Genomic DNA, 23,257 nt, shown 5'->3' with positions numbered 1-23,257 from the left:
TCTGACTGCTCTCAGAAATGGAAGCAGCAGCTTTTAATCTCTCTAGAGATTTGCAGATAGCTTGCAGTGTCTGGCTGGAAATCTGTATGGATATTTGAGATATGCTCAGATATATAAATCGCTCTTTTGTTCTACTGTTTTTAACGGAGGAACACACATCCTCCTGGATCCTGTCCCTCTCCCGTTGGAAAGGTGATTAAGGCAGAAACACACAGTAGCATCTCGAAACCCGTCACAGCCTCAACTCACATTTTCATCCATCAGAACAGGGAAAATCCCAAAGAAGGGTCTCATGGCCATAGCTGGAATGATATCAGCTTTCTCTTCTGAAGGCCGTGGGGCAATGCAGATGCCACCGGTTTCTGGAAAAATAATGAAAAATAAAATATTTGGGATTCGTCCAATGCTGGATGAAAGCAAATGCTAGCTCTTCTTTGTTAAAGAGAATACAGAAGTCACCTTCAAGTAAAGCCAACTTCTCAGCTCTCCATGGCACTGAGCATCAGTACTGCTAACATCCCACTTAGCTCATCTCAGGGAGTACTGCATGGGCTGCAGCACTGGCTTTGCACCAAAGGCCTGCGGACCCTGCAGTCTCAACACATGATGCATGAATTCAGCGCCCTTCCATGATCTCATCCACAGCAGACCAGGCACGAGGAGGTGCCTTTTGATTCAGTTCATGTGCTCTCTGCCCAAAAGCCTGGCACTAAGTCAGCTCACGGATAAACCAATTCCTCTAGCTACCAGCTAGCAATGAATACAAGGAGCTCTAATGCATACATCCACCCTTCCAAGATTTTTTTTCACATGAACAGGGCTGCTTGGCAGCAGGGACAATACTCATCAGCCCCATTTCCTACCCTGGGAGTGATTTTGTAGAGAAAGGGGATTTATCTCCCTGTGCTGTTTTTACAGCTGTCTAAGGCTAGTAGGAAAAGCACTTCAGGAGTCTGAATTACTGTTATTACAGAGAATGAGAATAACCCACCCCTTACAAGCAATTTGAGATCATCTTCTATTCAAAACTGAACCTTTTAATCATTCTTTTTTCATGCCTGCTGGGATGAACATTAAATCAGATTCCAACCTTAATAAGATCTGAAAGTAATTAAAAAATAAAACAAATGAGAGATTAAAACAAAAGAACAACAACACTTTGGAACATTAAGCTTTACTAAATATAGCCGTAGAAACAAAGCTATGTTCTGCCACTTGAAGAGTGCTGAGCTCCACCAGCTTTGCTGAGGTTGTGGAAACTGGGCTGGGAAAGGCTGAATGTGACCCTGAATTTGTATCCATCAGTTACCCTGATGTGGCTACAAGGAAGGGTCTCTGAGGTGAGTAATGAATGGTGACAGGGATGCGTCACAATTTATTTGCATGGGAAAGACCTGTCTTAAACTGGTAATGTAAGAAACCAACAACAAAAGCTTCCAGAACCTACTTAAAGATGTCTCTCAAAAACAGCTTTTGTTCACAGCTGCATACAACAGCTGTATTTTGTGGGTATTTTTTTTAACTAAGAAAAACCAAAAATGAAACTACCAAGTGTTTCCTCTGCACTGTGAACAACTATGCCTGGAACTGAAACACGGATTTGATTCTATTACTGTCAATCACAGCCCAGCAATTCCTAATATTTTAATGCTAAAAGCCACAGAAATGTTCCGTCTCTCTCATCTGCACATAACGCTACTAAAATTGCTTCTTGTAATTGCTGGCTCACCCATTTGCTCATCCAAAGACTTTCAAGTGCATTTTTAAATCATCACTTGCTGATCTGTACGCCCACCAGGCTTTACTAGCTGGCAACATGTTGCTGCTTCAGAGAGCAGTGTACCATAGAGGACGCTGCACAGAGCAGTGCAATTACCGAGCTGTAATGAAATCGTTTGTGAGAGGTGACACTGCAGGATCACAACCAGTATCCATCAAACTGTTTCTGCAATCTCTTTCCATATTCCCTTTGCATTTATAATTGTGTTCATAGTGCTTCCATGTTTAATTTGTCTTCCTCTTTATTGGAAGCATCAACTGTGGAGAAAGATTGATTCTACTTTCTAACAAAATCAATTTAATGAATATTTATCATTATATTATGCTTCCAGGAGCTGGTAACTGCATGCAAAACTGCGCTTGGTTCAAGTTCACAAGCAAGCACTTTGCACTTTGAGATTGTCCAGCAGATGTTCTTTGGCCTCTCCCCTGAGAGTTCTTGCTCCAAAATCCCACAAATAATATGTCTTCTTACAAGATCTAACCCTGTAGAAGGGAAAAAAGATCTACTATACTGCATGAATCAGTAACTGAAGACATGCTATAACCAAAAATACTGGGTCAAATAAAGACTCATCTCATCTCCATCACTATACAGCCATCAACTGCTTTTCACCAGTGTTCTGTCTCAGAGCAGGGAGGAAGAAAGTGTGTAGCACCTAATCCACCAGACTTTCTCCTGCTAAGAAGATGAGAACCCAAATGATTTAAGGTATTAGGAAAGTACAGAGTCGATAATATTGCCACTGTTCTATTTCAAATATGAATATAAGAGTCTGTGAGTCTGATCCAGATTAAATAGAACTTGGTTGTGTGCCAGAAACTAACTCACCACACTGAGATGGGTGATAGTTATCCTGAATACAGAGGTTGGTTGCAGGAATAAGAGTGAAATCAATCATTTTGCTTCGAAAGGGAACGAATTTCTAGCTCAACAGCAGCTAGAAACTTAAGAGTAGGGAAGAGTAGGGAAGGCTTTTTTCTAGCAGAGGCAGGAAGCCCAGAGCTGTGCTGCGTCCTTTAAGTGCACGGCTCCACAGCAAGCTGTGCTGCTTGCAACATGAGGACATATTTTTGTCAATATTTGGGGAAAGAGCATTCAAAATGCACTTAGCAGCTGTTGAATGTTAGTGACCAGAACAGAGGACTGGCTGACACCAAAGTGAGCAAAGAGCTGGGAGCTGTGCTGTGCTGTGCTGTCCTACACACTGCTCGCCATGAAAAGAAGGAAGCGGGAAGCAGCTGGACAGTTGGGACCAATTTTCCTGCTCCAAAGTGACAGCCCCTCTGTCCAGCAGGCTGTAGATGGAGAATGGCCTATAAATGTCAGCTACTTCACTGACACACACAACTAGGCCAAGCACGTTGCCAAAACTGTAGTACACTCATTTTTTGAAGTATCAGAAGGCCAAAGGACTACAGCTGCTACTTCCCTCCTGGGAGGGACTGATCCAAGTCAGGCAATAGTTGCTGTCCCCATGCCACTCACAGCCAGAAAGCCTCCCTCCCTTGATCCCTTTTCAATCAGCCTAAGTAATATATACCTCTCACTATTCAGCTTAGTTTTCCATCTTCCCCTGTCCTTCTTGAGGCAAGGATATAAAACACACCTGAGTACAGTTTGTGGCTACGTGCTGCTATAAACATCCTTTCATGAAAGCCTTTCACGATAAGACCATATCAAGGTCTTACAGATATCAAATCACAGAATCATAGAATGTCTTAGATTGGGATGGACTTAAAGCCCACCTAATTCCAACCCCCTGTTGTAAGCTAGTTGCCACCCCCACCCACCAGCTCAGGCTGCCCAGGGCCCCATCCAACCTGGCCTTGAACATCTCCAGGGATGGGGCACCACAGCTTCTCTGGAGAGCAGTGCCAGTGCCTCACCACTCCCAAAGGAAAGAATTTCTTCCTAACATCTCTCCTAAAATTCCCCTCTTTTTGGTTTAAAGCCATTTTCACTTGTTCTGTCGCTGCTGGACACCAGCAACAAGACCTCCCGTTGTTGACCTCATATCATCCATGACAGTTTGCACACCCCCTGAGGATGCCTTTTACCTGTTTGCCACCAAGTGTCCACGAGGGTACAGCGCCCTTCTCCCACCACATGGTAGAACCACTGCCAAGCCTCGTTGTTAATGGGCTCTCCCACTAGATCAAGAATAAGAAAGGAAGTAGTCTTAAGACTCAAAGAGTTGCTGACAGTTCATTCTGCTGTTCTGTTGCTTGGGTTACCTAAGCCAGTAAAGTTAATTTACCACCGGATAAACCTTTTCTGCATAGAATACAATCCTGCGATAAAAGCTAGGAAATGGACAATCACATGTAGGCTCAGGGTCTCCAACTATAGTTTGTTCCCCATTCTGCTAAGAAAATAACTGAAAATCCAGATGGGGAGCCCACTTTATGAGCTGTTTATAACCACATTCTTGTGATATCTTCACTCTCACCAGCTAGACGCCTGTATCTTTATCACAGGAAAGTTTTATGCTCCCTACCTGATCCCAGAGTCTTCAGGGACGATCTGTCGTATTTCTTCACCCACTTGTCTCCATAATTCAACAGCAAGCGTATAGCTGTAGGTGCTCCATAAAACTGATTTATTTTCAGCCTTTGTACCATTTCCCAGTAACGGCCTGCAAGATCACAGACATATCAACACTGACATTCCACCACGAAAGCTCAACATGAAGCTTAGCAGTCAAAGCTGAGGTTACTGTGAGGACAGAACAAAAACAATGGCAAGATTTCATATATTTTTTTAACGTTGGATGTACTATTACAAGTTTCCAGCCTCCTTTGGTCTTGTCACCCTGCCACGTCTAGCCAACTCTTTGCCCATCACTTCCTTACCTGGGTCGGGGTATACTGGAGTGCTTTCGAACAGCACAGTGGTGCCTCCATTGCAAAGTGGTCCGTACACAACATAGCTGTGTCCTGTGATCCAGCCAATGTCAGCCACGCAGCCAAAGACATCACCTTGCTGGTAGTCAAACACATACTGCAAAGGTAAATGTAAGGCCAGCTGATTTCCTGTTGGCAGGTGCATAGAACTGAAGAGAAAGGTGCTGGATGGGAGACACCCAAGTGGGAGCAAGAGAGCTTGCAGGGTGAGTGGTGCCACTCACACAGGTCACAGCAGCGCAAGGCCAGCCCAGCGTGAGGAAACAATGTGAGAGCTCTAGCTCTCCCAGTATTATACACCCCAGCAACAAACCCTAAATGTTACTTACACGTTCTCAGAATTTTTCAGTTTGGTTACACTCAAGAAGCCAATTAGGCAGCACATACAGAACACAGTGACCCCCACCTGTCAAAGTCCCTATCATTAATACTGTCAGAAGGTAAGTGAACCTCCTCCAGAGGATTCCTGTGAGTTACCTTATGTGTGAGAGCAGCATACAGCAGATATCCAGCCTGGGTGTGAACGATTCCTTTGGGTTTCCCCGTGCTGCCTGAGGTATACAGCATGAAAAGCATGTCTTCACTGTCCATGCTCTCTGGAGTGCATACAGAAGCTGCCTTGGCCATCTCCTAAGAAAAGGTGGTGATGACAGAAAAACTTTGGTTATATGAAGCCAGTTCATACTCCACTTGTAAGCGTGTCAGTAGCATCCAGAGACAACAACCACCTCTGCTGCTTTCCCTGCTTCTCTGCTGCTACTCATGAGAAGGACAGTGCTTTACCCTCCTGCCTCTGTTGTTTTCTTTATAGACCACTGTTGGGTCAGGTGGCTCAGAACCTAGTTCCTCTCTTCACTCCTAGTGTCAGAACCACTAGAGGAAAGAATGCAATGTCCTATCAGCTCACAGCAAATTTTTGGATGAGCTGGTGTGCTCAGTATGTCAGAAGAAGGGGATGGAGAAATACCGTGCTTTGAAAGAGAGGCTTGTGGTAAATGCAGCTTGTGGATGGCCAACGTCCAAAATACAGCTCAACAGTAAGCAGCCAGAATGCTCAAGCCCCAAACAAAGAACTTACAAAAGATGTTGATGCTTCTCATCAGCATTTAGACACTGTATGAAAGCGTATCAGGACTGGAACATAAGCTGCTAAGGTCTGGCACAGAACTGTACTGTGAAAAAAAAACAAGCAGAACTCTGGGAAATATCTTCAGACCAAAACAGACAGTGAAGTCTTTAGACAGGATATCTGAATGCTTTCTGGGTGTTTGCTCAGTGCTGCTTCTGAGCTTTGTATTCACTCTCTCCATCTGAAGAGACAAGGAATCCTTAACTGATAATAGCACTTACGCATTTCATCAATGATGCTAGAATTAAGACAAGCTCCGAACTGAAAGTATAATCCCATCACAAGAAAGATTTCATGTATAAAATACATCAGGATAAAGCTTTTCTTCCAGAGCAGAGTGAACCACACAAATGCACTCTGAAAGAGCATCATTTGTCTACAGCACAGTTTGCCCAAACTAAATTTTTCATGAAGAGGTTGACCATTTTTTCTTGCTGTGCACAGTCTTGTGGTAATGACTGTGCACTGCAGATGCTCAACAAGTAGTTGTAAAAAGGCAGAGCTGGCTTGCTTCTCTCAAGCTCTATGCTGTCTTAGCTGAATGATGATCCCTGTAAGGGCTGTTACGTTGCTCTTCAATGGGCTTTCTAGGCACTGCCTTTTTATAAGTATATACAGCAAACAAACTGTACTTACAGGTGAACACTACCAATCCGGGTCCAAATGTTTACAAGTGTCTGACAATTAGAGCTTAATAAAATAAGAGCTGATAAGGTCAGACACAGTTTTTATCTGCTGACTGTCAGTACTTCCCAAGTATTTACGGTGACCTGTCAGCACTAACCTTAGGCTGACTTGCCAGTTTTTGGAACTAGGGTGGTGTTTGCATAAGCTCCATTAAAACATGAACTTAAATTGTGCAGTGAGCTATTGCACAGTAACCGTAGTTCATTTAAGACAGTGGATAACATGAATCGATGAAATTAGAGTCTGTTAGTTAGCATGTCATCACTGTTCTCTCCCATCTTACAATCCTCTCCCTCCCTATCACTCAAGTCTCGTTGTTTCTCAAGGGTTGGTAGGATGGACACGAAACTGCAATACAGGGTGACAACTGGGATTCCACTGGTGAGCATGGAAGTGAAATAGGATTGAACTGAAGGTATCTATGAGATGGGAAGATAAGCATAATGGCTGGTAAGCATGACTGCTATAAAGATCAGTGATGATAGTTGGCAGCATTAATGTATGAATTCTTGTTGTGTTTCAGAGTTAATCCTACAGCTGACAATGAGCTGAGGTCAGTTCTTGAATCACAAAGATTTAAGGCTGTTTTCAGGCTAAGGAAAAACATTCAAATGTGTTTTGTTGAGTAAAGAGCAAGACAACTTCTGAATGAAACCTGCCCTATCTGTTTAACTTACCCCAATATTTGCTCCTATCTCCTGTGACAGCAACCTCTGAGTAACTATCTTGGCTGCAGAAGGGTGGTTTCCAGGTATTACTGATGAGCGCTTTCTGCTTACAGCTGCTGGCAAATTGATAAAACTATATCTGCATTAGGTTGTACAGTCTCACGTATGGCAGCTGAACACATTAAAATGACCACTGTTTTCTTCTTTCTTTTTTCTACAGCATAGCCCATAATATACACAAGCCACTACTGCCTTCCCATCACAGGGTAACTGTGACACTGCCCACTGACTGTATTAAGTACTTCCAGGAACTTGATTATTTCTGCACTGCCTTTCAAAAGTGTATGGCCCGAGAGCACATAGAGCTCACAGAAATACAACATAACAGTAACAGCAGTGGTATGAAATGGCGCTGCTTCAACTCACAGCCCCTGCAGACTGTAATTTTAGGATGAATTATCTTCATCCTATCCAAGGGTGAGGATCTAGATGCCATAAGGGGCATCTCCTTTATGTCTGCACAACTCGGGACCAGAAGGCACAAAGAGAGAAAAAAGGAGTTAATCTGAGTGCCAGTGGGCAACCATACAGGTGGGTACTGGGATATACAGATGCTGTCACTGTAACACAGCTGTATCCATTAGGCCAATGAGGTGCACAGGAAGAGCAGCACAAACTCAAAGCCTGCTCTGGAGGCAGCATAAAGGCAGGAGAGTAAACATCACATGGAAAAACAGCAGGGAAATGGGTAAGGTTTACCAACATCCACATACTTCTTCAAGAGGAACGTCAAGGTCACCCATCTGGGTTTTGTTATCTGTCCTCTGTGCCACAAAGACATGTTTGACACTTGGACAGTTCTTTACAGCTTCATCCACCGTCGTCTTCAGCTCTATGATTCTGCCTCCCCTGACTCCCTGGTTGTAGGTGATAACTGCTTTGCATTCAGCTAAAAAGGGAGAGGAACAGCAGACATGTCAGCCTGTTTTCCGATCTGTAGATGGTGAGCAGATTAATTTTCATTAATTAGATGTCGTTAGTTTGGGGGATGATGTATAGTGCAACATGTATTCAGAATTTCTGTGAATCAAAAACAGTGACTGATAAAAGCAATTAAAACCTGACACACACAGAGTAGGTGTAGCAGGAATCTCCAAAGCTTATCTAGACCATCCTCTCCCCTCTAAAGCAAGGCTGGCTCCTGTTAAAACACTGCTGACAGTCTAATCTGCCTAAAACACTTCAGTGTGGGGTATTCTACTCCTTCGTCAACAGTTGGCTCCAGTGTCTGCTATGAATATGACAAAGTCCTTCCCAACACTTGGCTACATATCATTCACTCCAATTTAAATGCATCAGTTTCTACTTGCCAGGCAACATGCAGAACATCCTTCCCAGTTACCTGTGTTAAAAATGCTCACAGCTTCTCTAGGCTGAAACCAGTGTAAAGCTTCCAACAACTCCAATAGGCCTTAGTGAGCAACCTTTCCCGTACCCCTTTGCCATCCTCCCTTTGGGACTGCATATAACCGTCCATTCCAAATCAAACAGCACTATACTCAGCACCCTCTCAGAGGCATTATCCTGCCCTGAGATACTTACAGCCTTCTGAAACTCACCTATACCTTGGTGGGAAACCTCATAGATGTCACAGTACAGAGCAGCACCCTGACAGACCATTTCAAACTTGATCACACTATATTAATTACAGAGCTCCATAGAAAGATGCAGGGAAGTGATTCTTTAGTCTACTGTCACCATATAAGTGGCCAAAAGTGAGGGATAACCAGAACATGTGCTTACTCTGAATAGATTTGGTATAAATTTTAAAAAACAGCAACAAAAAAACACATGAAAATGGCTGTTTAGCCATAAATAAGCTGATGTAACAGCTAGAACATGAGCCACTTGCTATTTTGTTCTTCTGCTGTATTGTCAGCATCCCCTTTAATCACACTACAACTGCTTTGGGTTAAGAACAGCCCTCTGTATCAGTACCATGTCTAATGGACTGGGAGCAGACTGCCAACACTTCACTGCTGTACGTAAATCACAGCATCACAATCTAGACTGCAGAAGCAGCACTCCACACAGGGATCAGAGAAGTACTTCAACTGTGCTTCAAAGGAACAAATCAGGGTACATTCCTAAGCTCTGGTTTTCCCTCCAGGTTCTCTGTTGTCTGGAAGTAACCCAGAGCAGAGTGAATGTTAAGCAATTTATGAAGTATTATATGAAAAGGCCAAAAGATATTGCCACTAAGGAAAAGGCTCTTCACAGTACTTTGCAAAGGCAAGTAAACTATCCAGCCAGCTGAGAAGGAACCCGTTCTTCTTCCGTCAAGGAAACACAGAATTTGGACAAAGGTATGTTTTGGAGTGTGTCTAGCACCAAAGGGGTTTGTTCCCCAGTCTGTAGCTACTTACAGTCCATGATCCTTCCAGCTAAAGACTCTGCGCTGAATCCCGCGAAGACCACGGTGTGAACAGCACCAATCCTGGCACAAGCCAGCATGGCTGCCACAGACAGGGGAGACACGGACATATAGATGGCAACCTTGTCCCCTTTCTGTATCCCATATTTCTTCAGGGTGTTGGCAAGACGGCAAGTCAGATCCAGAAGTTCCCTGCAGCACAGAAGCAATGTTGTCACGTGACTGCACAACCTGTTTTATACAGGCAGACAAAAAAAGGATGAGTTTGAGCTAAAAGGGGTGTTGTGTCTCTGGATATTGTCACCTTTGAGGTACCAGGCATGCCAGTCTATGCACCTTGAAATGGCCTGGGATCTGGTTGCAGCCAGACTGTCCCTGCCCTTGCGGAAAGAATGTGGGATGGGGAGCCACACCTGCTGCCAATATCCCAAGTTGGAAGGGACCCTCAAAGATCACAGAGTCCTACCTGTGGCTCCACACAGCACCACCCAAACCCAAACTTGATGTCTGAGAGTGATATCCCAGCATTCTTTGAATTCCAACACCAGGGCTGAGCACACCACCACCTAGGGCAGAACCTTTGCTGCAGCCGCCATGAGGCCTCCCTCAGCTCCTCTGCTCTGAGCTGAGCAACCCCAAAGGCCTCCGTGCTCCTCAAACACTTTGTCCTACAGATCTTTCTCCATCCTTGCATCCTTCCTTTGGATGCTCCCTAACAGCCATTTTTGTACTGTACTGCTGACATAAATGCAAGACAAAATGGAAACTGCCATCAAAAGACTCCCAGCACTGTTTACTTTATGCGAAGGAACTGCTAGAAATTGCCTCATAGCACACAGATTTTAAACTACAAGGGTAAACAATATTTCCACATGCCTAAAGAAGGGAAAGAGAAGTGAAATGAAGTCCTGAGATAGGCCTTAATGTGGTAGGTTTCACAAGACTCATCAGAGCAGGATTGTCAGTGATCTGAATTCTTCAGTTGGTTGTCTCACCCCGTCATACCACTAAGCAGAACTACCTAGCAGAGATCAGATATTGCCCTCTCAAGAGTAAAACCACGGCGGCTTCTCCCAGAAAGAAACTCAGAACACTGAGAACAGGAACAAAGGCTCAATTCACAGTGTTTGCCACTGCAGCCCACTAACTTAACAGCAGAAGCATTTCTCCGTGCAACAAAAATGCAGTTTGTGGACAAGAAATTGCTTGTGCGTTTCACCTGATGCTTGCATGGAGAATAACGCAATTGCAGGCTTACCTGCTGTCACTGTCAGGAACTGAACAGCTCTGTGTGTTTGCAGCAGTACCCTCAGAAGCCAGGGATGGGAAGGGTGCAGTGCTAGGTGAGGAACACTGACTGGTGCCAGCCACCAGCTCCAAGAAGAATCCCAGAGTATGCCAGGAAAAGCTGTCCTCTGGGTCTAGGAGCTCACTGAGCACTGAGGCTCAGAGGAGAGAAAGAGCTTCTATTCCTGAGCACAACCATCTACAACCTGTCACCTGCTGATGGTTGGGGGTCTGCAAGCTATTCCACCAAGGACTGTACAAACTGTGGTGAGTAAATACACTTGGGGGTTCCCATGCCCAAATAAACAGCAAAGCATGAACCTCCCAATGTATCCTTATCTTCCAGGACTGGTCATAGCTGTAAAAAACAAGCAAGCAAACAAACAAACAGTTTTCAGCTGTTGGCTAAGCTGGAAATAAAAAAATGTTGTTCTGGTCAGTCAAAAATCATTTCCTTTTTAAAATCAATGCATGTAGGAGATGGGCACAGTCCAAGAGATTTACTTTGGAAGTGTCATTAATGAAAACAAAGGCTGAGACTAACTTAAGGATAAAACTCCATTTGCGTTGCAGGAGCAGTGAAGCAGCACCGCTGTAAACAAAGTACAAAGACAGATACAGTGATAGCTGAAGAGATACCACCCACAATTGTCCTTCAGAGGATGAGGAAAATGAGCCTTGAATCGCAGCCACGGCACTTTGTGTTATTTATTTTAAGACTATTCTTACAGCATTCCATAAATAGATCCCTCCTGAAGCACAGTAACTCATTGAGGTGGCAGACATGCTCAGTGCTAGGGTTCATACCATGCAATACCTGATCTCTGGCAGCAGTTAGCAACAGCTGCCACAACAGAGAGACTGCAACCCTATAGGAAGGTGATATGGAGTGGCTTTGCCCTGAGTTTCATCCTCATCTGTCACAACTAGAGATCAACATAACTCTGAAGTACCACATTCAGTATCCCTTTCCAAGTGCTTCGTGAGCTTGCACAGCCCTTCTAACTACCCAAGGACACAGCCTGCTAAGCTGCATTTATTTTACTTGCTTTTACTAAGTTCATGAACCGACCCACTTCTGCTACAGGGAGCAGGAAGTGCAATGAGCTCCAGATAGGAAATTGTGAAAAAGCAAAACAAAAAACACTTATCTGTAGCGGAACATGGAGAAGTGCTTTCAGAGCTGCAGCCTCTTTCTCACGGACAGGAACACCAAAGAGCTCTGGGTAGGGTGTCCTTTCTGGACAACTCAGAGGTTCACTTGCTTCTTCAGGGCTTGGTGATCATGACTGCAGAAACTCTTCTATTTTTTAATTATTAACTTAAATTTAACATGTGGGTAATGAGAGTGTATGAACACGCTGATAGGCAATGAAGGTCAAGTCTTTATCCCCAGATCTATCTGTTTTGCCTCATCCCTTGTGCTCCGAAAGGCACAAAGGAAGGTTGCGTTTTTCTTTTCTCCAACAGGAAGGAATGGGCACAAAGGCAAAGAGGCAGCAAAGTCAAGACCTCCATCAAAGAAACAAATGCCAGAACATCAGTTGTGTCTTCTGGCTCCTATAGCAGTAATCCTGACTCCATCTCCAGCTCAACAGTGGGAGTTAGCAGAGATTACTAATTACTCCATCACACAAAGGGCCAAGAGTAAGTCTGACATCCAGCACTGCCCCACCTTTGGCAGAAAAGCAGTGGCAGTGCCATCCAGAATGGCCAGCCTGCACTCAAGAAATGAGTGACCTCCCACTCAAACCCTATGGGTGTGTTGGAAGCACAGGACATCTACCCAAAACACACACCAGCTGCTAAACAGAGCTAAGCACTGTCGCCTTGGAGCACAGTGCAAAATGAGGCATCCTTGCTTAGCTTCTGCTGCATGCCCCTGTTCATTGCAGAGGAGTTGGACGAGATGACGAAAGATGAAGATCCCTTCCAACTCAAATGATGCTATGATTTTATGGCTTTGATAGAGATAGTCAAAAAGCTTGGAGCAGATGCGTGCTACTTCTTCAAAGCGTGAGGTAAGCAAGTGCGGCAACATCCCAAGCAATGCTCTCAAAAGGATTTCAGTTCTGTGCACAGAGCAGACAGGAGAGACGCAGGTAAGTGACCAAGAAGCTGGGCAAACAGAGGGCCCCATGGAGGGCCAGCTGCCTGAACGCAAGCCTACATGAAATTGGGAGGGGCTCAGAAGAGCAAACAGCTGGAAGAAGGAAATGATCTGCAATAGAAGGAAGTACTCAGCTTCTCTGAGCTGAGAAAGCTGAGAAACTGTAGAGTCAGTTAATGCACAACACTGACTGCTCCTCTGCATGAGATGATCTTAAAGAGCAAGGGCAGCAGGTCTCCATACATATGGCTCTCCACATACAGGCACTCTGGTTGATAAAGCATCAGGGTGGAGCTGAGAAAGGGGAATCAGCAACCAGTTGAAGCCAGGAGCCGAGGCAGCTGCTTGCACAGGAGAACATGTAACAAGAATGGGAGTTTTTAAGACCAAGCACAGACAACAGGTCAGAAGGTGGAAGGTACATTCATGAACATGAGTATGGAAGGAGGGAATTATGAAAAATAGAAGGGCATTCTGGACTTGCTTTCAGAAAATGTATTTTTCACCTAACAATGTGGACAAATTCAACCTATTCATTGTACTGCAGGTGTAATCTGTATCGACTCTGGTCTTACTTTGCCTCTACAGAGATGGGTCAAAAGCAGAGGGAAATTCTATCTTAACTCAGTGACACACATGCTCAAGGTGCAGAAGATACACTAAGCACCACACATAAGAGTTCTACAGAGCATGTGCCAGCAGGACATGAGAGCAGGAAGAAGCTGGCTTGCACAGAACTCCCTCAGCAATGATCACACTGCTGCAGAGCTGCTCTCCTCCTGACCCATGGTTTGCAAGACCTCAGGAATTAAGCTTGCCAGGTTTGCTCTGGCAGCCTTGCTTCATGTGAATTAGCTGAACAGCAACTCTTCTAGTTTACCAAGCAACTATGACTTATTAATGTTTCTTTATCTTTTTATGGTTTTATGATGCTAACTCAGAGAAATAGAGGGCTGGTATGGTAACAGAGGCCTTGAGAAGTGGGCACATGGGATGTGATAAGCACGGGGTGGCAAGAGCCAGAGCACAGGCTGGCAGTGCTGGGAACAAGCTCAATGGTCAGCAACAGAAACACAGAGCTGGGCAGAGTGGTGTCAGGGAAACACACAACTCTGTCTTTCTAGGCTAATACAATCAGACTGTTAACGTTTCAATTATTCTAAGAACAAACTCTCAGCTCTTTGTATGTAAGGATTATTTCTGTCCATAGACAAGATATCAAGTGTTAACACTGTTCTGTTCCAGAGATTCATCACATTTTGCTCCTCAGCTGTCACATCATCATTTCTCAGCACAGTGACTACAAGACTGGCCCTTCGGCGGCCAGGAGCTCTGCTTCACCTAACAGATGTAACATTCTGGTCTTCACGATATCTCTGTTTGGAGAATACCAGACTTCATTTCTCTCACATCCCTTCCCAGATACAGTGGCGCCTGTATTTCCAAAGGCCATTGCTCAATGTCTGGAACAAAGACTCCAGTAAAACCCCTTCACTGACAGACACATGGCAGTCCTCTGACACATTTTAGAGATGCCTGCCTGGCAGAAACATTTTTCCAAGAAACCTGATAGTATCTTTCAGTACAGCAAACCAGCCTGCGGCTTTCTAAGCAAAGGAAGGTAGTTCTTTTTATGTCCAAAATATTGCATCATGACCTTCTTTGGGAAGCAGCCTTCCTGCTTGTTTAGCCTGGAGAAGAGAAGGCGCTGAGGAGTCCTCATTGTGGCATTCCAGTACTTACAGGGACCTTACAAACAGAAGGGAGACTGACTTCTTATATGGTCTGATAGTGATAGAACAAGGGGCTTTAAACTAAAAGAGGGAAGATTTAGGTTAGATGTTAGGACATTCATGTTAGATTAGGTTAGATGATCTAGGATATTAGATGCTTATTCAGAGGGCAGTAGGTCACTGGAACAGGTTGTCCAGAGAAGCTGTGGTGCCCCATCCCAGGAGGCATTCAAGGCCAGCTTGGATGGGGCCCTGGGCATCCTAAGCTGGTGTGGGGCAGCCCTGCCCATGGCTGGGTATTGGGGCTGGGTGGGCTTTAAGGTCTGTTCCAACCCAAACCATCCAGTGATTCTATAATTCAAGACACCTTCCTAGTATAGCCAATGCTGTACACAGGCTTTGACAGTGCCTGTTTAAGTTAATAGGTCTAGTACAGGCCACATTCTCAGGCTTCTCAGTCCCAAGGCTGGTCTGAGTACTTATTGAGTCACCAGTTTATTACATGGAACTATAGTTTGAATCAGATGGAAACTATTTGAAAACTCAAGTCAAATGCACCGAATAGATTTATCTTTTAGTTTTAAAAGAAAATCCAGACGTCTCTTATCCCAACAGCCTCATCTGGCCTCCTTTTTATTACTCTGTATGACTTACTGTGGGGCAGCTGAGTTCAAAGCTGCCTCTATACCTCATGATGACAGTGCCATTTGAGATGTAGGTTCAGTTCCCCTGCAAGCAAACCCTGTCTCTTCCTCCTGGGTCAGTGCTCTAGCAAAAAGGATAATACACAAACCTACTCACTGCTCACTCAGTATCTGTCAACAGCACCTCAGTTTAACTCTCCATATTCCTCACTTTTTGGTAAACAGTGAAAACACATTTATTTTTTCACCAAAAGATTCACCTGAAAGCTCAACTTGGAAAGCTAAAGCAATACTGGGAAGAAAGGAAACAGTTCGCTGCCAATGAGAAACACATCTCACACTACATTGCCACATACCTTCCAACCACCATCCTCACTGTAATCGCTAACACAGTTTCAACCACTTCATCTCTGGTTCGGGAACCCCCATATCGGTGCCTATTAAAGGTATAGCTCGAATGTAGCTAATTAAGACATTCAGTCATTCCTCCTCACATGCTGAAAAGCTACCTGGGAACCTCGTTTCTCACACCTCAGCTCTGGCTTTCTACTCCCTGCTTCACATTCTGTATTTGAACATGAGTCGGCAATGTGCACTAGCAGCTTACAGAGACAACAGTATCCTGGGATGTATCAAAGGAAGTGTGACCAGTAGGTCAAGGAAGGTGATTCTGCACTCTGCTCTGCTCTTGTGAGACACCACTTGGAGTACTGCATCCAGTTTTGGGGCCACCAACACAAGAAGGACATGGAGCTGTTGGAGTGGGTTGGAGGAGGGACAGGAAGATGATCAGAGGGCAGGAGCACCTCTCCTATGAGGACAGGCTGAGAGCTGGGGCTCTTCTCTGGAGAAGAAAAGGCTCTGACCTTATAGCAGTCTTACAGCACCTGAAAGGGCCTACAGAAAAGCTGGGGAGGGACTTTTAAAAAGGGCACATAGTGACAGGATGAAAGGAAATGATTTTAAACTGGAAGAAGGTAGATTTAGACTAGATATCAGGAAGAAATTCTTTACTATGACAGTGAGACACTGGCACAGGTTGCCCAGAGGCTGTGGATGCCCCTCCCTGGAGGCGTTCAAGGCCAGGCTGGATGGGGCTGTGAGCAGCCTGCTCTAGAGGGAGGTGTCCCTGCCTATAGCAGGAGTTGGAATGAGGTGGTCTTAAAGGGCCCTTCCAACACAAACCATTCTGTGATTCTTTTTCAAACATTTCCTCTGCCTGCAACGTTTTTGGCACCAGAATGAACTCCTTTGTAAATAAGAACCCTTCTGTTGAGACCCAGCCTGCAATTCTTTGTGGGAACAGGTTGGCATAATGCATACTGCGGCTCACTTCTTTCCACAGCTGCCTTTGGGAATACCCATTCTCACAGTGCCAAATCTTGTTCAGTCGACTGTGCCCCCACTGCAACTCTGCAACTCTCTCAACTTTATCAACAGCTTGATAAAGTTATGATCTGGTTGATAGAGGTCTTTAACAAACTAGCAGAATATTTACCTCATTGGTTCTCTCTTTCTAAGCTTACTATTAAGGATCTTGTAGCACTGGGGAACACTTGCTCACAGGTGACTACATTGTGTATACTGTGGCAAATAAGAAAGGTAGGAGAGAAAAAACGTATCAGAGAGGGAGAGGCCTGGCATAGCTTCAGCTACTGTCATTTAACATTGCCTGCTGTTGAGCTTGCAGGAGCTATGGCCTAGCAGCTCCAGCAGTGAACTCTGCCTGCTTATATGACTCATTTGATAATATAGTGCACTTTAAAACCCAGGCTCAGCAGTGCCTTCGGGAACTCCTCTGCAAGGTTTCAAAGCTCCTGGGTGCCGACAACATGCCCAGAGCAAAACACTCCCAGCTAGGCTGGACCCTTCACTAATCAGTTCAGCTCTCTACTCACAGCAGCACACTGCTGTGGGTTAAGTGCTACTTTGCCAGTGTCCTACCAATATATTTATGATTGGTTAGCCAGACCACTTGATAAAAAAGGGCATGATTTGTCTCCAGTTTGCTGACTGCAGCCACCCACTCTCAGGAAAGACACACGCCCTGCTGGCACAAAGCTGTTAAAAACACCTTCCACTGTCCCATTCAGAACCTGAAACAAATATGGATTCCAACTGGGTAGAAAAAGAAATCCAGAGAGGAAAAAACAGATGAGTTGCAACAGTCGGAGTGACAGAGCAATGCTCACCATTGGAAAAAGATGATTTACAATAATGGTGTGAGCCAGTGACCTAAGCAGCTTGCTGCTCTCATGCCATTTAATCACATCTCCAGCATCTGGGATGCATCAAGCACTGGTGGTGGTTGGTGAAATCTGCTAGCTGAGCCTCCTTGCTGCAGGAGAGAGGTGCTGAGGCTGCTCTGGGAGCCAGGAGCCCACCAGTAGGTCAGTCATGTCCTCTGGGGCCACTCTGGTATATGTCTGGCAAACGACAAGGAATCAGGAGGGCTCTCCAAAGGAGTAATTCAGTTTTATAGCAGAGGCTTTAAACAGAAGATATGGATTCATCACAACCAAGCTTGTAAGAATAGCTAACACCATTTCAATAAAACTACAGTGTTTTACCCAAGGCTTTGTGTATCTTTGCCAATAAGGATATGTTTGAATTCCAATTGTAACAAAGAGCCCTTAAACTCAGTTGCATAAACACAAACCACTTTGCCAACAACCATGCATAAAGATGTACTCTGATGTACTCTGACTCACAGCACAGCCCCAGATCTTTGAGCTCTTTGCTCACTGCCTGTAAAGCAGTTAGTGGGGATGTACAGGCAAATGGAGGCCTTTATCCCTTCTACTGAAACCAAGATGTTACTTGTCTTTAAGTCACTGCATCACAAATCCACAGGCTGAAAATATGCTTTCCTTCAAATTCATTTTTTTGAATGCCATGGCCCAAGAGAAAAATGGTTCTGCTGCTGTTCAGAAAAAGTTTCTCATTCTTCTGGAGATCCTGAGAAGACCATTTGAGGATCTAGAGCAGCTCAGCACATTTCAAACAGCACAGCCTAAGGGGAACACTGGAGTTGCCTTGAATGAGGCTCTACTATCTGATGGGCCACTCTTCTAAGTTAATCACAACATGACACACCCAATTCCCACCCAATATACTCCCGTTTGCACACGTGAGACATGAAGACAGCTGTAGAAGTATGTTCACCACCCCACACTTCAGGAGAAACCCCAGATTCCATCTCAGTTCATACAACATACACGCCAAAAACAAAACTCAAAGGTTTAGGAAAGCTACCCAGTTGGTTACAACAAATTGTATGGTGCGCTAACCTCTCAAAGTTGTTTGTACTCCCGCTTCTTCCTGCTGACCAACTTCACTCTAATGCATTATGTTTTCAGGAGCTTTGATAAATGCTGAAGGGAAAACAGGCACCTGGAGCTATTTATAGTTGAAAAGTTACACAAATCCCAACTATCAACATGCTGCAGAGTATCCTATAGAGAAATCAGATACTGGGACTTTGTATGTTGCTTCTGCTTTCTGATTCTGATCAAGCATCTAGCTGCCTGAAATAGGCACTGAGCAACATAGAAGTCTGGGAAACATCTGACTGTAGAGACAGATGATGTAAAAGGCATTTTTACAGGCAGGTATTTCCCCTAATTGAGGTCACATAGCAGGGAGAAGAGAAATATGCTTCAAGTCTGACATTTTCCAGCAAACTTTACAAACTATAGAAGCACTTACAAGTTGATACCACTCACAGCAGCCTCAAGATTACTCTAAGCTGCACTGGGGATATGGAAGAGGAATACAGGGAACTTAAAATCCCTTCCAGCAACACAAACATTCTTTGCACCAACACACTTGCTGCTGTTCTGATGCTCAAAGCTGCTCACAGAAAAGCAAAAAGAAAATATGAAGAGGAGACAAAAGCCAAGGAAAAGAAGAATAAGTCTTTCTGTTCTAAAAGCTCCCTCTTGGGGTGTGAAGGGGAGGGAGCTGGAGGGGGGGGGGGTAATCTACAGGCAAGCCTGACTAACAAAATAAACAGAAGATGATGTCAGATCTCAGTCTGAATTTTTCAGTAACTGTCACTGATGTGCATCCGTTGTACCTCTCATCCTCCCAGAAGTTTATTCACTATATAGGACTCTAAGTACAGGGAGCCTTCCCCACAAAGAAACCAAAGAAGAGTATCATTTCTAGCTAGGAATGTGCCTTATTTTTTCATATGCTATCCCATCATGATACTCCAAGATGGCAGCAATGCCCCGGCTGCAGGTTCCACATGCTGGACTACATTGGAAGAATGCAGAGTTTCACAGAGGTCTGGTTACAGAGTATCAACCCTTCTCCCAATCCCACCAGACTGCCAGGCATTGTAAAGCATTGTGAGAAGGTGCCATACCTGTATGTGACATACACTGCAGTTCCAGGCTCATCTCTCTCCCATATCAAAGCCACTCTGTCTGGGGACTTTTCAACATGTTGGTCCAAGCAATTTACTGTAAGAAAACAGAGGTTTAAACAAAGTACGAAGACAAGAAACTCTTCTGATGGTTTTCCTCCCCAGAGCTGCAATTCACTACATCAGTCTCACAGCCTTGTCTTCCCCGGCTTCCATTTGTGGCACTGCATCATTTGAATTATCTATTAACCACTCAGGCAAAACGTTTATAATTGAAAGAGCTGATTTTCCATTAACTGAAAGTATCTAAAACTTTAGGAACTGGTGTAAACTCATGTAATACAGACATCTACACATCTAAGAATCATAGAATCTTAGAATCCTTAGAGATGAAAGGGACCTTTAAAGGTCACCTAGTCCAACTCCCCTGCAATGAACAGGGACACGCACAGCTAGATCAGGTTGCCCAGGGCCTGATCCAGCTTCACATTGAAAATCTCCATGGACAGAGAACCACCACCCCTCTGGGAAACCTCCAGCTGTGTGTTATACCACCTACCATACAAAGTGGCTTCTGAACCACATGTGAGATGTTTGAGTGAGCTGACAGACAGCACCCACCGTAAGGAAACAGAACCCATTCAGGAAACTCTCCTTTGTGTTCAGCAGCAACATGCCCACTGTTTACAGATTAGACTTGTAAAGTGCTAATTCCAAGCTTAAGTGACAATTATGTACTTCATTATATTCTCATGCAGGCAGTTAGGATATTTCAAGAGACAATTATTAAAAACCACTCAGGCGAACTGCTGTGCAAATCAGAGAAAGCCCTGAAGAAAGTGCTGAGTTTCGGAGCGTATTTCCTGGAGATATTAATACCGGGGGGAAAGGATTTTATTTTTCCAGATGAACTAAGTGCAATGAAAGCTGCCTATTGTTCTGTCAACATTTGTAAAGTATAAGCAAACTGCAGCCCAGGAGTCTGTTTCTGCTGTTCTGAGATCACAGCTGATCTACAGCCCTGCAAAAATGAGCCCCCAAAGGTGAACAGAAGATACGCTGCTGCCAGAATTCAGCACATCTCACTACAAGAATAATGGCTAATCTCGAAAACACAGGAAAAAATAAAAGCCCTTCAGTTGTTGAAAGTCTTTTACTTTTTAATATCAATTCCTGCAGCAATACCAAAGGAACAAAGGAGATAAACTCATTCCTTATGTCATCTAACAACACAGGAGGACAAAAGCTCTTGTCAGGAATGCCTTCAGCAATTACGCACTGCTTTCCTCTGTCACGCATTGATAGGAAGTCAGCTCTGCTGCAGGTTGTCTTGAGACCTTTAGCAATTCCCACCTCCATTCCCATGGCAGCAATACCCATAGCTACTGCAACACGTTACGTTCAATTGCATTCACAGGGATTTGTTTTCCACGCAGCATTTCCTAGCTGTGAGCAGCACTCTGAGCTTTCAGTGAGTGTTTGTGTTATAGAAAGCCCCAGCTGAGCCCACTCAGAATTGTAACTCTGCTCGGGGAGAGCTGGCAGGTGAAACAAGGCCAAATGCTATTATTTCCTTCCTGACCATACAAGTGCTTTCACTCCTTTTGCAAAACAGAACTGTATGGCCTGCCTCCTGCTGCTACCCTCTAATGGTTTCTCCAGACGTTTCCTCACCCCCTTGACAATGCGTGGAAAAGCACATAGAAACATCTCATTTCGATGAGATGTCCTCCTGAGAACACAAGGGTTTTGGAGTGCTAAAGCTTGTTGGGGTCTTTCCCTGGCCAGGAGTTACAATGTAATAAGCCCAAAAGGGCTGAATCTCACACTTCTCCAGTTCTCGCTGCAAAGTCCCCCAAGTAGAAAGCAGTAGAACATGTATCCGACTGCAATCCAGCTATGCCTGATCATGAGGCCCCCAGGCGGAGTCCTGCATCCAGGCCTGGGGCCCCCAGCACAAGAAAGATGTGAAGCTTCTGGAATGGGTCCAGAGAAGCAACACAAAGATGCTCAGAGGGATGGAACACCTCTCCTGTAAAGGCAGGATGAAGGAGCTGGGCTTGGTCGGTCTGGAGAAGGATCTCCCCTCCACTCCTTTGGGATCCACTGCCAGGAACCCTCCCTGCAGGACTCCTCGTACCCCGTGTTTGCTCTTTTGTTCTAAAGCAAGGTGGTTGGCTGGTGATGTTGAATTTTCTGCACCACTGAACTACAATCTACTCATTCAAGCACTCTCCTAGGGAACAAAGTTAAAATATATATATACAAATGCACATCCCTATGGAGAGACCCCATCGTCAAGAGAGGTGCGAGGGAAAAAGAGAGACCCGCCTCCAGCTCCCTTCACATTCAGCCTTCCATTGAAACTGTTGTCAAGAAGCAGGTCTTGAAGAAATTTAACTGTTTCTAGGTGCTGGCTTTGGCCCCTTGTATTTCAGGAGCGTTCTTTGAGCGTGACAGCAGCATGACCCATGATGTACCCTTCTGTTCTCTCCACATCAGTGCATAAGCTGCCGTGGGGTCTTTCAGGAGGGGTTCCAGACGAAAGGTGTCGTTGGCTGAGCAAGTGGTGCTCTGCAGCCCCTCAGCCCAGCGCTGGGTTACTGCATCCAACTGGGAACGTAACTTTCTCATTTCCGACTGTTTCACAACGCCGCCAAGATTTACTCCCGGCAGCACTGCACACCACCCTCCATCAGCTCTGCCGCTGACCCAGACGTCTCGTTTTCTCCCCCAGAAAACGGCTCGAGAGCCCAACGTCACGGGGGGCACCTGGACAGATCGGACGGAGAACGGCAGCCGCCGGCAGGGCGGCCACAGCGGCGCAGGGGTAGGGATGCGCGGCCGCGGGATCCTTACCCGACACGTTGAGGCGGCCACCCAGGAACCAGCGGGCTCCGGCTCCTGCCGGGGCGGCCTCGCGGGCCGTGTGGAAGGGGCTGTCCCAGCGCAGAGCTACCCGAGCCGCATCCGCCCAAAAAGCGGCGGGGTCGCGAGCCGCCCGCTCCTGCCAAGCGCCGTAGCCGCCGGGTGGGAGATGAGCGGGGCCGCCGTAGCGCCGGGCAGCGAGCGGGGGAAGGCTGAAGGAGCGCAGCACCCGCGCACGGACCGCCGCCAGCGCCATGGGGCACGGCCCTGCTCCGCCGTCGGGGCCCCGCCGCTCTCCGCCCCGCTGCTCTCGGCCCCGCCGGGCGCGGCGCCGCCCCGGCCCCGGAACACCCCCGCCTCCGGGAGGGGACGGGCCGGGAGAACCGCTCGGGAGCGGGCGGCCGTGCAGGCGTAGCGCGGGGCGGCGGAGTGGGACGGCACCTCGGGGATCGCTGCGGCGGCCCCTACGCCCCGAGATGGGATCACGGGCCCACGTCCAGGAGGCTGTGAACTTCTCTAGAAGGAGCCCCAACGGCTCCTCCATCACCTTGGTGGACTCTGAGCTGGGATCCGCTCGTCTGTGTACTGGGGGCCCAGAGCTGGACCTAATGCTCCAGGTGCGGGCTGCCAGCGCTGAGC

At 45.8% G+C, this 23,257-nt stretch overlaps 1 protein-coding gene across 1 annotated transcript in view; it reads right to left on the bottom strand.

Annotated features, from left to right (window-relative positions):
* Positions 1-22,926, bottom strand: part of ACSS1 (acyl-CoA synthetase short chain family member 1) — a 31,513-nt gene extending 8,587 nt beyond the window's left edge. Inside the window, exons 1-9 of the mRNA XM_072331913.1 lie at positions 22,610-22,926; positions 19,751-19,847; positions 9,597-9,796; positions 7,944-8,119; positions 5,164-5,316; positions 4,636-4,783; positions 4,281-4,418; positions 3,841-3,933; positions 250-362 (exon numbers count right to left, since the gene is read on the bottom strand). Coding sequence (XP_072188014.1) covers positions 250-362; positions 3,841-3,933; positions 4,281-4,418; positions 4,636-4,783; positions 5,164-5,316; positions 7,944-8,119; positions 9,597-9,796; positions 19,751-19,847; positions 22,610-22,874 — 1,383 coding nt within the window. The 5' untranslated portion in view covers positions 22,875-22,926. The remainder of the gene's footprint in view (positions 1-249; positions 363-3,840; positions 3,934-4,280; positions 4,419-4,635; positions 4,784-5,163; positions 5,317-7,943; positions 8,120-9,596; positions 9,797-19,750; positions 19,848-22,609) is intronic.
* Positions 22,927-23,257: the final 331 nt, after the last annotated feature.

This window comes from Excalfactoria chinensis, chromosome 3 (assembly GCF_039878825.1).
Source record: "Excalfactoria chinensis isolate bCotChi1 chromosome 3, bCotChi1.hap2, whole genome shotgun sequence".
Lineage (NCBI taxonomy): Eukaryota > Metazoa > Chordata > Aves > Galliformes > Phasianidae > Excalfactoria > Excalfactoria chinensis.
This window is presented reverse-complemented; position numbering and strand designations above follow the sequence as displayed.